The sequence below is a fragment of the Paroedura picta genome, chromosome 1 (assembly GCF_049243985.1).
Source record: "Paroedura picta isolate Pp20150507F chromosome 1, Ppicta_v3.0, whole genome shotgun sequence".
NCBI classification, from domain to species: Eukaryota; Metazoa; Chordata; class Lepidosauria; order Squamata; family Gekkonidae; genus Paroedura; species Paroedura picta.
In genome coordinates, this window is record NC_135369.1 from 55,634,840 (window position 1) to 55,651,697 (window position 16,858).

A 16,858-nucleotide genomic window follows, 5' to 3' on the forward strand; every position below is an offset into this window, starting at 1 on the left:
GGCCAATTAAAGGTTCCTGGTCCAGGACTTACAAAACTTAAAAGAGGTTGGGGGGGGGGGGGGAGAGACAGAGAGAAGAGAGAGAGAGAGAGAGAGAGAGAGAGAGAGAGAGAGAGAGAGAGAGAGAGAGAGAGAGAGAGAGAAGACAGCACCATCAGAATCTTCATCCAATTGTTTCGGAACACTTAGATATGAGCTGAATTTAGGACATTTTCTATTATTTTCCTAGTGAAGGAATGCAATTTGAGTTCTCTTCAACTCATTTGAAAAGCAGAAAGAGGGATATCCCTCCTCCATTAGTAATAACCCCAAGTTTGTTTCGCTCTGAACATTCCCTGCACTCCAGAAGGTGAGGAGCAACTGGAAATTCCCTGAATCACCTTGGAATAGCATCTCTTTTTCAAAAGCAGCTGTAGCTTGCATATAGAGCTGCCACTTCCTTTGCTTGCATATAGAGCTGCCACTGCCTAACAGTACAGGGAGATTAGCTGCCGCCAGAGTATCTGCAATGCTACCGTGAAAGACAAAGACACTCTCTGGCTGAATTCCTTCTCTTTCTTTTCCAGCATTGCAAGGTTAAGCTAGTGGTGTTAAAGCAAGTAGCTCTATTCCATTGCTCTATTTCCTTCTTCAGAATTGTAAATACAAAAAAACTCAAATACACATATTTTCTTTTTGAAAGGTAGCATGAATGGGCTACTCTGTGCATGTGTCCCACTAAGACGGTCCCACTAAGTTCAATGGTACCACTTCAGGTTTCACACATACACCTGAATTTAATATAGCCTGGACAAGACAAAATGTCTTACCTGTGGAGCTTTGCAACTACACACCTAAATAAACATGCATAGCTGCTTTGTTCAGGTTGCAGGACAAGATGCCTTGTGAGTGCCACAGGGAAACACTTCTGTTATGTCACGATTGTGCTTAATTTAGGCCTAAACCCTTCAGTTTTCAAGATCTAGGGCAGAGTTTCCCAAGCAGTGTACCAAGGTGCAGCAGTGTACTTTGAGAGCCCCTCAGATGTACTGCAGAATGGCAGCCATACTGAGGGCAGCTCTGCCTCTTCCCTGCAGCTGCGATAAATTGGCTTGGTGGGTCTTCTCCTGGACACTGGGGCAATTTTCAGTGGAGGAGACATATTTTTAAAATTATTTTTATTTACATATGGGGCATTACAGGCAAAGTTTAGTAGAGTAAGGAGATGGAGGGTTGATATTTGATGTGAAACACATCTATTAGTGCGTTCTCTAAAATGGAAATTATAATGGTCATGATGTCCATTGTCCCGCCTTAGGGCGCACACCAATAGGTGGCTGCCAGTAGAGCTCCGAGTCCCAGGGCTGGACCTTGGAGCACTGCTGGCAGTGGTGCCCCACTTCCCAGCCTGGCACCACCCTCCGCAGAGCGGGGCAAGGCCTGGGAAGCAGGGAGATGTGTGAACATGGCCAGCAGTGCTCTGAGCATTGCTGGTGGTGGTACCCCACTTCCCAGCTGGGTTCCAGACAGCAGTGTAGGCGGCACAGCCCTGCCAAGCCCCACCAAGGCCACCCAGTGAGTCCCAGGCAGTGGCGGAGGCAGCGAAGCCTGGACAAACCATGCCACCATTGCCCGGCAAGTATGGGACAGTCGTAGCACAGGAGCCCCAAAGATAAGAAAGGGGAGGGGAGGGGGGAGCTGTGTGAGTCCGGGTATGTGTATCTCAGAAGGCAAAGGGACCAGGGGTAAGGTCGAGGAAACTACAGGTAAGGGGGGAGAGGGCAGGGAGGAATGGGGGGGAGGAAGGAATCTGTGTCTGTGTTTGTGTGTGTGAGAGGGGGGGAGGGGAAAGGACCAGGAAGAAAATCAGAGAAGTTAGTGGTAAAGGGGAGAGGAAAGTGGGGGGAAGCAATCTTTTTCTCCATGTGTGTGCATGTGTGTGGCACCAGCCCTTGCCCCCTTATGTGGATTTGTTTCACATTAGGTTCAAGAATCCTTGACGGAAGATTTTTTATGTTTATTCACATATTTTTATTTTTATTTGCATTTTTTAAATTTGCATATGGGGATGTGGTAGGGTGCATTGCCAGCTGACTTCATTTCCAAGATACCTCAAAGCCTGAAAAATATTTCAGGGTGTGCCTCCATGGTCAAAAGTTTGAAAAGATTTGATCAAGGGGTATAAGCCAAAGCTTTACTGTAACTGCTGTACTGCCATAGCACATCAAATGGGTGTTAATCATCTCTAAGAGCTAGGCAGCCTTTTGGACATTTCTAATTTTGGTTCTGTGATTCCTCCACTGTGCATGAGGAACATTTCCCATATGATAATATGGAACAAAACAGCACCAAGATACACACAGCTGATGATGTACACACCAAAGTTCCTACTGGAGCACTGTAGGAACATAGTTGCAATCAACATCTTGCATCAGTGACAAACACAATTAGCACTGTAAAAACTTGTTTCCATGCACCCCTCATTTTCCTAATGTCTTTGCTCCTAGACAGCATCTGACTTTAGCTCAGAGGGAGGTTTATTCTCAGCTTGAACCTTAGAGAGAAGACGGATGCAACACTGTTAAAGCCAAGAACTAGATCTGGAAGTTGCCTTATTGTGTTCAGCCCAAACATAACCTTCCTCTTCAAATTCAAGCTCAGAGAAAATTGCGATACACTTGTCACAATGGCCATGAATGTAGATTGTTATCATACTCCCGCACTGTCCCACAACTCACTCCTCTTCTCCCCTGGTTCATGGAACATGATCAAAGACTTCCTGATGCGGGAAGCACATACTCAAATTTCAGTTTTGTGTGATGTTTGAATGTAGCTGTCTGGGCAAATGGCCCATAAACGAGGAAAGCTGGAGGAGTTTTGCATTACAAAAAATAATTTAAGTTAATAAGGCAAGGGACATATATATACCAGAGTAAACATACTGAACACTTTTTTAAAGGTTGGAAGCCTATCTAAAACAAGAAAAGTAAGACAAGATGGGGGCTATGTTGGATTAATTAATATGTATGTCTGTCATTGGAACTGTGAAGCCAAGAAGACAGTAGGATCATGCCATGGCCAAGGAACCCACTAGCTTCCCTGTTGAGTAAAGATCTATACAAAATATACTTGTTGCCAAGTTTACATTGCTTGACATTCTCCTCATTTCTCCTCAAGAGAGTCCTCAGATAAAAACTATCTCCAGTTTTCCTTGAATGCAAGCACAGGTTAATCAGAGTATCCTCCTCACTAACCAAAGATTCTGCATCTGGATTATACTGTGGTTTGGAATACCAGTTAGCTGGAGGAAGGTTAGCTTCAGGCAACACATGCATCTCAGTATCTGAAATGATCTTTTAATGGCAAATCTCCATGCAGAGAAGTGAGACTCATATACATTTTTACTGAACTGTGACTTTTGAAGTTCCGAGTTCCCTTTCTGCATTATGTCTGTGCCTTCACCCAGGATAAGCACTACAATCCCATGGACCCTTAACTAGGATTGGATTGCACTTAACTTGTTTACTTCAAGTTAAGATTGCTCAAACTCCAGCAAAAGTTAGTGGAGTCCCTGGGTCACTTTGAAATTTACATGCACTCAATCATCAGTCCTAATAATCAAGGATTTGTTATTGAAACAGGGGGGAAACAAACTTGGTGTATTTTTTAAATGAATAGGAGAAACATACAAAAGATACAGCTGCCTGAAATTATAAGTGAGAGTCTGAACATGTTTGATGCCATGCCCAAATGTGGAAACATCAGCTGCCCACTCAAAATGTAAAATAACACAGTTATGCAAAAAAAGAGAATCTAGTTGCCTTTCAGAGTTGGCCCCAGCAGGAAATAACAGTGAATCACAAACAAAACTGAAAGTAATGGACGGTCCCCTGCTTTTTATGTAACTAGGATATGTTTGCCAGAGTTCTATTCAGCGATAAGATCAAGCATATTCCAAGAATAACATGATTCTAATAAGCAGATTCCAAATGACAAACTGCTTGAGCTAAAAATATGCCAGATGGCAAGCGACAGATGGTCTTTTCCTGGGTTATCCTTACCTCTCGCAATTCCAGTCTCTGAGCCACAGCCTCCAGGCATTCTTGCCCAGTGCTCTCCACGGACAGTGTGCACTCAATCTCATTGTTGTCCAACAAGCGAATCCGGGTCATAAAACAGTTCTTGCTCCGGACATTGTAGCGCCTGGTCCTCCGCAATTTCAGCCCAAAAGGCATGGCTGCTGGCCCAAGAGACTTGTCCCTCTCTTCTTCACGCCTTTGGTTTTTTCAGCAAGACAGATGTAAATGCAATACCACTAAATCTTCTCCACCAGATGTGGGAGTGGTTGCCCATCCCAAGATAGACCCCAAAACAAATCCTGAAAAACATAAAATGACAAGTGTGGCTATTTCCATGCAGATAGCTGAGACAAAGCATTAGACTAAAACATAAGTTGCAGTTATTTTACACAGACTTTTCATTAAGGATGGGCATGAACCGGCTGACAAACTAGAGTTCATCATGAATTTGGTTGGTTTATGGTTTGTAAAGCAATGTTCAGTTGTTTGGTTTGCTTTCTGCTCCCCACAAAAAGCCAAGGGAACAAAAAGCAGTGGTTTATATGGCCTCCTGCTTTCTGTTCTCTGCAGCTTTTCAGAAAACAGGGGGTTAAACTTTAAATCGCTCACAAACTGATATGAACCGGGTCAGTTCATAAACCAACCTCCTGGTTCATACCAGTTTGTGTTTCAGCTATGAACCACACTGAAACACAAAAATGTGGTACAATCCTCCTACGATTTGTATTTTTTTCAACAGCATCCTCAATGTGCTTGGAGTTTTCTGGAATACAAGATGACAAGGTTGTCACTTGGAGGAGGGCAGGATGCTGTTCCTGTTGGCTGCAGAGGAAAGGATGTGCAGTAATGGGTTTAAACTACAAGTACAACGATATAGGCTAGATATCAGGAAAAAAACTTTCACAGTCAGAGTAGTTCAGCAGTGGAATAGGCTGCCTAAGGAGGTGGTGAGCTCCCCCTCACTGGCAGTCTTCAAGCAAAGGTTGGATACACACTTTTCTTTGATGCTTTAGGATGCTTTGGGCTGATCCTGCATTGAGCAGGGGGTTGGACTAGATGGCCTGTATGGTCCCTTCCAACTCTATGATTCTATGACTCTATAAGCCCCTGCCCTGAGGAGGTATGGGGCTAATGTGGAAGAGAGGTTATATTGGGGAGGTGGGGGGGAGGGAGGAGTGTTACAGTATTTAATCCACATTCCCTGCTGAAATTAAGCCTAAGGAGGGTGTTCAACAAGGTTCAAAATTTAAAAGACAAGGTTATATTAGGGATGTGAAAGACATACGCTTTGGAAGGGATTTCTAGGGGCAGAAAGACAGAAAGGATAGGGTTGTTTGAAGGAGCAGGATATCTTCAAAAGGCTGACACTGGTGTAAGCAGAAAAGGAAAGGGCAAGGTGATATTGGGATAAGAGAGAAGAGAGATTAATTAGAAACAAGGCTACAGAGATCTTTTAAGATGAGGGTGTGTAGCCCTGTAATGGACACAGAGATTTAAGGAGGATTGCGAAATAGTCATAACAAAAGAGGTAAATGATCTTGATGGCAGAAAACTAGACAGGGGGAGTTGGGCTGCAACAACAGAAGCTGGGAGGAAAAGAGGATGCCAACAAAATTGGCTTGCCACAACCATGTCAATTAACTTCCATTCAAACAGAACTAGTTGGCCACAAGCCAGTTATGACTACTTACATGCATAATCCCTCCCCCTCTGCAAACAATACTTCCTCTGCAGTCATACCCACTCAGGTATATTGGCCAACTGCAACACTCAAATCTTTGCTACCTACAATTTGCTTTGGGGGCCCTAACAGAGACAAAAATATGACATTTCAAACAGGATTGGAAAGCTCCATTGAGCACATCATTCAGATTCTCTGTGAACTATAGTTTTTAAACATAGGCCAGCCTGGGGTATACTCTCTCTCTCTTCCTTCCTCATCCTCTCTTTAGAGCAAATTCTCCCTGCCCTTTCCTTGCTGACATTACACATTGGAAAGAGCTGTTCCTGCATAAACTCGGATCATGGCTGCCTCAAAGACCAGAATTCAAAAGCTTCTCATCAAAAATAATATCAATCTTTGTTAGCTTCAATAAGTACCCAACTCTGAACACATAGTTAACAGCAACAAGAATGGAAAATACACACTCTAAAGCAGGGACAAAGAGAGACTGTCCATTTTCATGGATAGCTACAAACTAGCAAACCATGGTTTCCAGACTACTGCGGTGTTTAAAAGGAATTCCAAATTCTAAGCAATATTTAGTTTCTTAAATACTTAAGTCCTTAGTTTTGAGATTGTGCCTATATCTTTTGTGTAACCTGCAATAAGCCCAAGAAAACATAGTTTAAAATTAAATGAGGGAAAGAATGGAAGGAAACTAGACAAAAGGTCACCAAAGGTTTTGCCCAGGCTCCAATTTTATGAAGTACATCCTTGAAGGAGGACTTTATCTAACCTCATTGTTTAATTAAATTACATTTTCCTTTCACTAGCGCAGCCACTCCCTTAGACTCAATTAACATTCTAATAGCATACTGTACAAATCTTTTTTTAACTCTTATTTTTCAAAAAGTGCAGGGAGAGAAAGAAACCTGGATACCAGCAAAATGAGCATACTAGAAGGATAGCAGAAAGCTTTTGGATCAATAAGACTCACTTTGTAGCTCATAGAGAGCCACATTTGCGGTTCCTATCAATCAAAACAGCCACATGATTACAGTATGTCCTACACATCAGCCCACCAAATTCAGAGAAACAATATTTTAATATTGAATATATAACTACAACCCTTTCAATTACCAGAGTTCCTCTTCACATGTAGAATTCCCTCTCCCCACAACTGTTGAACAGAGAAAGCACACACCAGAGAGTAAAAATCCCACCACCACCCTGTGGCCAGTTTGTTCTTGTCTTAGGTGACTGCCACAGAGGTGGTGGTGATGGTTTCACTCTCTTCTCTGCAGCCAGCTTGCCTCTGCCCAGCAACTACCCAGCAAGAAGATGAACTGGGTTTTGTACCCCACATTTCACTACCCAAAGGAGACTCAAAGTGGTTTACAATCATCCACCCTTCCTCTCCCCACAACCAACCTAGGAGGTAGGTGAGGCTGAGAGAGCTCTGAGAGAATGGTGACTGGCCCAATGTCACTCAGCTGGCTGTATGTGGAAGATCAAACCTGCTTCTCCAGATTAGAAACCACCACTCTTAACCACAACACTGAGCTGGCTTTCAAGAGACAAAGGGCCTTTTACTAACATCTGTGGCACAAGGACCACAGCTCAGGGGGATTCACAACTTATTCATCTGGAGCTGACTCTTTCGTGGTATGAAGGAACAGCCTTCCAGGTATGGGCCTTGTTTACTTCTCTGGAACATCAAGCAGGTGCCACATTAGGGAACAGTGCTCAAGTGAGACACAGGTGGCATATTATCTAAGAACCATATGAGCTCCTGAGCATATATCACTGGCAAACAGTAACAAATTATAACAGACTTTTCAGCAATCCAGAAATAGTTGCTTTTCTCCTTGTGCACAAAGAGTTAAATTATTCCTCAGGGACCCCCAGGAGATGTAACAAACAACTGTTTAGAAACAAACTGCTTAAAAACAATTAAATATTAAAATAACTTCTTTTATTGATAAATTTATATATATCTTCAAACATTTCATGTATATGAAACGTAAGAAGCAGTTTCAAATTCTACAAAGCACTGATTTAAAACAAAATGTGTCCATAAAGTGATAGAAGTCAATATTTATTTTGATCAGCTACCTCACTTGAACATAAACACCTATTAAGCAGCCTATACTGAATCAGGCTATTGGTCCATTAGTATTGTCTACTCAGGCTGGCAGCAGCTCTCAAGGGTCTTCCACATCACCTATTACCTGATCCTTTTCTCTTTAAAAAAAAAACCCTGGAGATGCTAGGAATTGAACTTTTCTATATACAAAGCAAATGCTTCACCCTGGGCTCTGGCTGCCTCCCATGGTTTATGTAAGGAACTGTAAATTCTACCTTTCTATACTTATAGGATCCACATATATAATCATTTAAAATAAAAGTATTGGAAGCCCTGAAGACAGGCTTTGATAGTGGTCCCTTTCTAACTCATCCTTTATTCAGGGCAGGCAACCTATGCCTTTCCACAGCAGTTCCTGAAAGGACAACCACATACCATGCAAAGATGCAAGCTTTCACTTATATAATCAGTACTTATATCAATTGAAGCCCTACGGAAGATTAAAAATTTGCCCATCTGATTCAGCAACCATGCTAACACTGTAACCTCCTCCTTTGATCAAAAAACCTCTTAATGATAGCTTTTACATCCAATTTGCATCCAAATATAGCAGTTAGGTAGGATTTCAGCTTTCCTTATTCTAAGGATAAGAACCTCACAAAACTGAATATCACAATGCTCAATTGAAATCAGCTCTTAATTGAAATCAACTCTTGAATTTTCCCTGTATGTTGCTGGGAACGTTTTTTCCTGTATTAGAAGGAGAAAACAGCTACTATTTTAATAGAAAACATTTCATATTCCAAAATTAATGAAAGATAAAGTAAGAAAGGCAGTAAGGTAAAGGTAAAGGTATCCCCTGTGAAAGCACCTAGTCATGTCTGACCCTTGGGGTGACTCCCTCTAGCGTTTTCATGGCAGACTCAATACGGGGTGGTTTGCCAGTGCCTTCCCCAGTCATGATCGTTTACCCCCCAGCAAGCTGGGTACTCATTTTACCGACCTCGGAAGGATGGAAGGCTGAGTCAACCTTAAGAAAGGCAGACTTTCCTTGTAATGAGGTATAGGCAGTCGTGTCACTTTTAAGAGGAACATAACTTTCAAGAGAAAACATGATCTCCAGTACCTTCAAAGGCATCTGTTTTGAATTTTCCAGATGCAGTGTGACACAAATTGATGACTTAAAATGGCACAGGATAACATCCTACAACAACAACAACAAAATTCACAGAGGAACAGCATGCTGGAAAACAATTTAGAGAGTTGCCAGAGCAGACATATAGTTGATACATGAGCTGGCACCTAGCTACCATTTTAAATACTTACAACATGACAGTTAAATCAGCAATTCATTAGGAAAGCTTTCCAAAATGTGATCCTTAAACCTACAGTGACTTATACCCTGGCTCATGAAAGAAAGAGAATGCATATGACGGGAATGAGGTGGTAGAGCACCACTTCATACTGCAAGGAAAAGATCACCCTATGGATTGTTCCTCAAGTTAAAAACTTCCTGCAAGCAGAAAGCCAAAACAAGCAAAGAAAAGCAGGGACAGAACATTTCTCCATGACATGCTAGCTTTCCATTTCCTTCCATTCTTAACACAAATAGACATCTGAAGCTGGAATCTATTGCCTGTACTAAGAAATGATGCTGTCTCTTCTATGACAAGGGACAAGGGAAATGGGGGTGGGGGTAGAAAACACCCCTCCTATGGGGCAGATGCTATTCATGATCCTATATGTCACCCCAGCCACAACTAACTTCTACCCCAATTCTACATGCATTTTAGTTAAATTCACAGGGCTTGGCCCCATACAAGTACATGCAGGAGCACAGCTCTGGTAAAAATATCCTTTGATTTGCTTTTCATAACATTTGCTTTCTTTTCTTCAGATCTAGAGAAGTCCAGTGGCAGTCACTAAATACCTCCAGACACATACAGCCAGTCTCCTGACTGCCTGACTCTTCAGGCAGTTGCCTATTTTAAAAAGCTGTTCATGTATTTTCCTCCTATATTTTAAAAACTAAATTTACTAACAGACTCTGGAATTCTTCCAGCATTCCACATATTATAGAACTACAGCACACCTATCAAAAGTATGCAGTTCTGGGCTGGGCAAGGAGAAGGGGATAATTAGCACAACTTGTTTGATGAGGTACAAGCCTGCACTTTTAGGAGACGGGCATGAAACTAGTGCCAAATACCATAGGCAGGTCTCATCTGGAAAAAATTCACCATCTTACCTGTTGTGGTATCTGTGGCTCCAGGAATAAATGCATGCTTTAAAAGGAACCATCCTTTCAGCTAACTAGCTATAAAGAAGTTGACAGATCCTTAATAAACCAATTAAATGTGCATATTTAACTAAAATGCTGAACAATTTATCCTCCCTCCACCCCAAAAGTCTGGTTCAGATGCAAAAGCCACTGGGCATGCATGTTCCCTTTCTGTGTCCCTTTCCCTGTTCCCCCACACACTCACACCACACTTGCTTGTGCCAATCTCAGCATCCCCCTAAGCCAGGATTAAATACAGAAACATTATTTGGCATGGATTTCTAATTCTGATACGAAGGCAAATTATAGTTTGCCTGCTGCCAAGGTCACGGAAATTTATAGTTCACACAATTATGGGAGGGGAATAGTATGTACAAGAGGAAGGGAAGAGATGACTAAACTCAAAACCCATTCACCATGGCCAAACACACTAGACAAAAGTACCAATTGCACTGTGTCTCCAACCTTAAATGTATCATTAACTTGCACCAGTAAAATGATGGAACTTTTAGGCCCTGAGTAGCTTCACACACTCCCAATATTGAAATATTTGCTTACCCTCTGAGCTTGATATGAAGTTCGCTAATAATTTTCAACATTCATACCAGGCTATAATAAGCATTATTAAACATAGGGCACCTGTGAAGAACTGCAGGAGAGGGGAAACAATTTGGAAACTCAACCTCCCCTTTCAGGAATGACTAAATAACATAAACAACTTGACAAGCTGATTTCTCCCCCTGCCTCTTTTTTAAACCAATACTTAGCAGCTCCCACAATTCCAGCCTATTCAGAGTCGTTTTACAGGGTTTTCCACCTTTTGGTTAATTCCCTCAGTCACATTTTTTGAATACCTGGGAATTTCCCCCAATTCCCTATCATGACTGCAGGCAGTCTATATTTGCTATTTTAATTACCATAATAGGAACCAGTCACCATTAAATATAGCAATGACAGAAGCTAGAAACTGGTTGATGATGAACACAGGGAAATGTATCATAACAGATGACAGACTTAGTTAGGTGCTAAAGAGATACATATTTGTAAGCTATAGAGTTAAGCAATATAGATATTATATGAACACTATTCTGGCCCTTGTGTAGGTAAGAGACACAAGAAGAATCACTCCTCCTCTGACATGGAAAAACCCCTTTGTTCCAAGCACCAATTGCCTTAAGACAGCATATGAAAAGGATATTTTAGTACCAGTCACCAACTCACCAACCAGAGAACAACGGGCTGCAGCATAGTTTAATCATTTCTGCCCAATCAAGAACAGCAGATGAGGATAACTAGGCTGGCCCAACTGGATGAAGTTTCGATAAGAACAAAAGAGAAGCCATGCTGGGTCAGATCAATGGCCCATTCAGTCCAATACGCTGTATCATACAGACTGCTTCTACACAAGAGGCTTTGCACCAGGCTACCCTGCCTCTTCTTGCTCCCACATGGGGGAACATTTGGCCCGGTGTACCTCAGCCACCCTGGATTTGTGCTCCTGCACAGGAGCTGGGGCAGCAAAGTTCCCATTGAGGAAACTGTCACAGTGACCAAATCCCAGGTTTCATGAGGAGGTCCACCAGTGGGGCTAGAATTCCAGAACCCCTCCCCATCTATGCCCCCCAAGTACCAAGATTACAGAGTATCACTGCCCCAGAGAGGGTTCCATCTATACCTTGTAGCTAAATAAATAAATAATTAATTAATTAATAGCCACTCATGGACCTCTGTTCCATATATTTATCCAATCCCATTTGGAAGCTGGCTGTGCTTGTAGCTGCCACCTCTTCCTGTGAATTCCATGTGCTAATTACTCTTTGGGTGAAAAAGTACTTCCTTTTATCTGTTCTTAATCTACACATTGAGTTCCATTGTGAGAAATGGAGAAAACTATTACCTTTTCATACCATGCATAATCTGTAAACCTCTATCATGTCACCCCTCAGCCATCAATTCTCCAAGCTAAAGATCTTTAACCTCTTTAGCCTTTCTTCATAGGGAACTTAATCATTTTAGTTTCCCTTTTTTGCATATCTTCCAATATCTTTGTTGAGGTACAGTGCCCAGAACTGTACACAATATTCCAAATGAAGCCATACTATAGATTTATGAAGGGGCATTATGATGCTAGTTTGTTTTCAATTCCTTTCCAAATAATCACCAGCATAGCATTTGCCTTTTTAATTGCACACTGACCGTACATTTTCAGGGAGTTATCCACCATGACTCCAAGACCTTTCTCCTGGTTAGTTGCCACCAGTTCAGATCCCACTAACATATATTTACAGCTGGGATTTTTGTCACCTATGTGCATAACTTTGCTCTTGCCCATACTGAACCCCCACCACAATGATGCCCACTCATCCAGCTTCAACAAAACCCTTTGGAGGACCTGATAGTTCTCCCTGGTTCTCACCACTCTGAACAATTTAATGTCATCTGTACATTTAGCCAATTCACTGCTTACTCCCAACTCCAAATAATGAACAAGATAAAAAGCACCAGACGTAGCAACAAGCCTCTGCAGTATCCCACTGCTTACCACCTTCTGTGAAAACTGCCCACTTATGCCCACTGTTACCTGTTAATCCAAGAAAAGTGTGTATCCAACCTCTACTTGAAGACTGCCAGTGAGGGGGAGCTCACCACCTCCTTAGGTAGCCTATTCCACTGCTGAACTACTCTGTGAAAATTTTTTTCCTGATATCTAGCCTATATCGTTGTACTTGTAGTTTAAACCCATTACTGCGTGTCCTTTCCTCTGCAGCCAACGGAAACAGCATCCTGTCCTCCTCCTAGTGACAACCTTTCAAATACTTAAAGAGGGCTATCATGTCCTCTCTCAACCTCCTTTTCTCCAGGCTGAACATTCCCATGTCCCTCAACCTATCTTCATAGGGCTTGGTCCCTTGGCCCCAGATCATCTTCGTCGCTCTCCTCTTTACCCTTTCAATTTTATCTACGTCCTTCTTGAAGTGAGGCCTCCAGAATTGCACACAGTACTCCAGGTGTGGTCTGACCAGTGCCGTATACAATGGGACTATGACATCTTATGATTGTGATGTGATGCCCCTGTTGATACAGCCCAAAATGGCATTTGCCTTTTTTACTGCTGCATCACACTGCCTGCTCATGTTTAGTTTACAATCCACAAGTACCCCAAGGTCTCGTTCACACACAGTGTTACCTAGAAGCGTATCCCCCATCCAGTAGGAATGCTTTTCATTTTTCTGACCCAGATGCAGAACTTTACACTTATCTTTATTAAACTGCATCTTGTTCTCATTTGCCCATTTTTCCATTGTGTTCAGATCTCGTTGAACTCTGTCTCTATCTTCTGGAATTATTATTATTATTATTATTATTATTGAATTTATTTCCCGCCACTCCCTTGCGGCTCGTGGCGGGTTACAACAGTATAAACCCCATAAAATACATTAAAACCAAATAACATGTCAATATTAATGACTACCTGGCAAGAGCGGCTAATCAACTACCCATTCCCCCTTAGCAAGTGGAGAGGGGATACTGATGGTACTCATGTCTAATCCCAATCCTCAGGTCCCGGGGGGGCGTAGGTGTTAAGCCTGGTCTCAACCGTAAACCTGGCGGAAGAGCTCCGTCTTGCAGGCCCTGCGGAACGATGGAAGGTCCCGCAGGGCCCGCAGTTCTCCCGGGAGCTCATTCCACCAGGCAGGGGCAAGGACCGAGAAGGCCCTGGCCCTGGTCGAGGCCAGGCGTGCTTCCCTAGGGCCGGGGACGACCAATAGATTTTCTCCCGCAGAACGTAAAGCTCTACGGGGGGCATAGGGCGATAAGCGGTCCCTCAGGTATGTGGGTCCCAACTCGCGTAGAGCCTTGAAGGTTAAAACCAAAACCTTGAACCGGATCCGGGCAGCAATTGGCAACCAGTGCAGCTGCCTCAGCACTGGCTGGATATGGGCCCTCCAAGGTGTACCAGTGAGGACCCTGGCAGCTGCGTTCTGCACTAGCTGAAGTTTCCGGATCAAGGACAAGGGAAGGCCCGCGTAGAGCGAGTTACAGAAATCTATTCTGGAGGTGACCGTTGCATGGATCACCGTGGCCAGGTGTTCGGGGGACAGGTAGGGCGCTAGTAGTCGGGCCTGGCGAAGTTGGAAGAATGCCTGGCCTGCTACTCTTTTGATCTGTGCCTCCAAAGTTAGGGAGGCATCAATGATCACGCCCAAATTCCTGGCCTGGGACGCGATGGTAAGATGCGCCCCTCCCAGGGTGGGCAAGCGCGCTTCCTGATCCTGCCCCCTGCGTCCCAGCCACAGGACCTCCGTCTTGGAGGGGTTGAGTTTCAGACGACTCTGCTCGAACCATTCTGTCACCGCTTCCAAACATCTGGCAAATGGTTCCGGGGGAGAGTCCGGGCGGCCGTCCATGAGGAGATAGAGCTGGGTGTCATCAGCGTACTGGTGGCAACCCAGTCCAAAACTCCGCACCAGCTGGGCCAGAGGGCGCATAAAGACGTTAAATAATGTGGGGGAGAGGACCGCGCCCTGTGGGACTCCACATGGAAGTCTGTAGGAGCGCGAGAACTCATCCCCCACTGCTACCCTCTGGGTCCGGTCCTGGAGAAAGGAGCGTATCCAGCGTAAAGCTGTGCCCCGTATCCCCGTTTCGGCGAGGCGGTGGACCAACAATTCGTGGTCCACGGTGTCAAAAGCGGCCGACAGGTCCAGAAGAACCAGCACTGCCGACCCGCCTCTATCCAGCTGGCGACGGAGATCATCCAGCAGGGCGACCAGCACCGTCTCCACCCCGTGGCCAGGTCGGAAGCCAGACTGATATGGATCGAGTGCCGAAGTTTCTTCCAAGAATGCCAGGAGCTGGTCTGCCGCGGCCCTTTCAACCACCTTGCCCAGGAACGCTAAGTGCGATACTGGGCGGTAGCTGTCTGGGTCTCGCGGGTCCAGCATGGATCTTTTCAGGAGAGGGCGGACCACTGCCTCCCTTAACTGCTCAGGGAACTCCCCGGAATCCAGGGAGAGATTGACAATATCCCTGAGCTGGCCTCCTATCTTCTGGCCCCCTCCTTTGAGGAGCCATGACGGACAGGGGTCGAGGGGGCACGTGGTCGCCCTGACCGAACCTAGCAACTCGTCCACTTCGGGTAAAGAGAGCCGTCTGAAGCCATCGAACGTCACCTCCAAAGGCGGCCAACAGGTCTCCAGTTCATTTACTGTATTAACTGTGGCGGGAAGAGCGCGGCGGAGCGACGAGACTTTGTCCGCAAAATGGCTCTTTAAAGCCTCACAGCCTAGTTCTAATTTTCTACTATTTTGGCGCCCCTCAAGGGCGGTAAGGGATCTAACTGTTCTAAATAGTTGGGCCGGGCGGGAGCTCGCGGACGCGATTTCCGCGGCAAAAAATTCCCGTTTTGCCACTTTCACCGCCATCTCATACGCCCTCATAAGCGTGCGATGAGATGTTCTCGTAGCTTCGTCGCGAGTCTTCCGCCACACTCGCTCTAGTCGTCTCACTTCCCTTTTTCTCTCCCGAAGCTCCCTGTTATACCAGGGTGCCCGTTTGAGTCGAGGGCAGAGAAGACGTTTAGGGGCGATCTCATCTATGGCAGCCGAAAGGCGGGACTGCCAGTCCTCCACCAGGGCCGCCAGTGAGTCGCCAGGAGGCATCGGGTCCCGCAGAGCATTCCGGAATCCTATTGGATCCATAAGTCTCCGCGGGCGGACTAAAATGCGCCCGCCGCCCAACTGGGGGGGGGTGGTATCCTGAGCCGGGCCCGCAGGGCATAGTGGTCTGACCACGGCACAGCCAAAGCTGTATCCAGATCCACTTCTATCCCAGCGCCGAAAATCAGGTCGAGTGTGTGTCCGGCATGATGGGTGGGCCCAGCAACAAATTGCGAAAGTCCTAGTGTTGCCATGGATGACACCAGGTCTCCGCCATGGACTGGAGGGGGCGCATCCGCGTGGACATTGAAGTCACCCAGGATCAGAAGCCTGGGGTACTGCAACGCCCAGGCGGCCGCCGCCTCCAGCAGGCGGGGCAGGACATCTGGCGGCGCGTTGGGCGGACGGTATACCAACCAGATAGCCAAACTCTCGACCGAGTCCCATCCAATACCGACACACTCCACCCCCTCGATTTCCGGCGCCGGGAGAGCCCTGTGGGTGAGAACCTCCCGGACCACAATGGCCACCCCCCCTCCCCTTTTGTGGGTCCGAGATTGGTGGAGGACCGAGTAACCTGGTGGGGCTAGTTCTCTCAGGGCCACTGTCTCACCTTCCCTCACCCAGGTCTCGGTCACGCAAGCAAGGTCCGCCTTCGACTCTGCAATAAAATGTTGCAGAGTCGAGGCTTTGTTCTTAATCGACCTTGCGTTGCACAAGACCAATGTCGGATCCTTTACCCTAGCCTCCACCCTCACATTCCTGGGGATGGGCCGGAGGTTAGAAGGGGATCGAGCACACCCAGGGCGCCGACCATGTCTCCATGACCGGGCCCTATACAGGACACCAGTGCTCCCACCCCTTCTCTTGTCCAACCTCCTCCCCTCGCTATAGCGCCCCTGGCCCATGATCGTCGAGATCCCGGCCCCAGCATAACCCCCCCTCTCAGTTTGGGCCTCCCTCTCCATACCCCTTGCTCCCAGAGAGATAATCAATTAATCTCCTATCTGTACTCCCACCCGGCTGCACTAATCCCACCCTAACCCACCCTACCCTATTTTACTAACCACCCAACCCTCCCTCCCCCACCCTATTCTACCTAGCAGCTGG

At 45.5% G+C, this 16,858-nt stretch overlaps 1 protein-coding gene across 2 annotated transcripts in view; it reads right to left on the reverse strand.

The window, feature by feature from the left end:
* The window catches only part of PTPN14 (protein tyrosine phosphatase non-receptor type 14), a 170,791-nt gene that overhangs the window by 94,884 nt on the left and 59,049 nt on the right, over positions 1-16,858 (reverse strand). For both annotated transcript variants that reach the window (XM_077339168.1, XM_077339177.1), the window contains one exon: positions 4,041-4,357. In XM_077339168.1, the coding sequence (XP_077195283.1) occupies positions 4,041-4,214 (174 nt within the window). In that variant the 5' untranslated portion in view covers positions 4,215-4,357. The remainder of the gene's footprint in view (positions 1-4,040; positions 4,358-16,858) is intronic.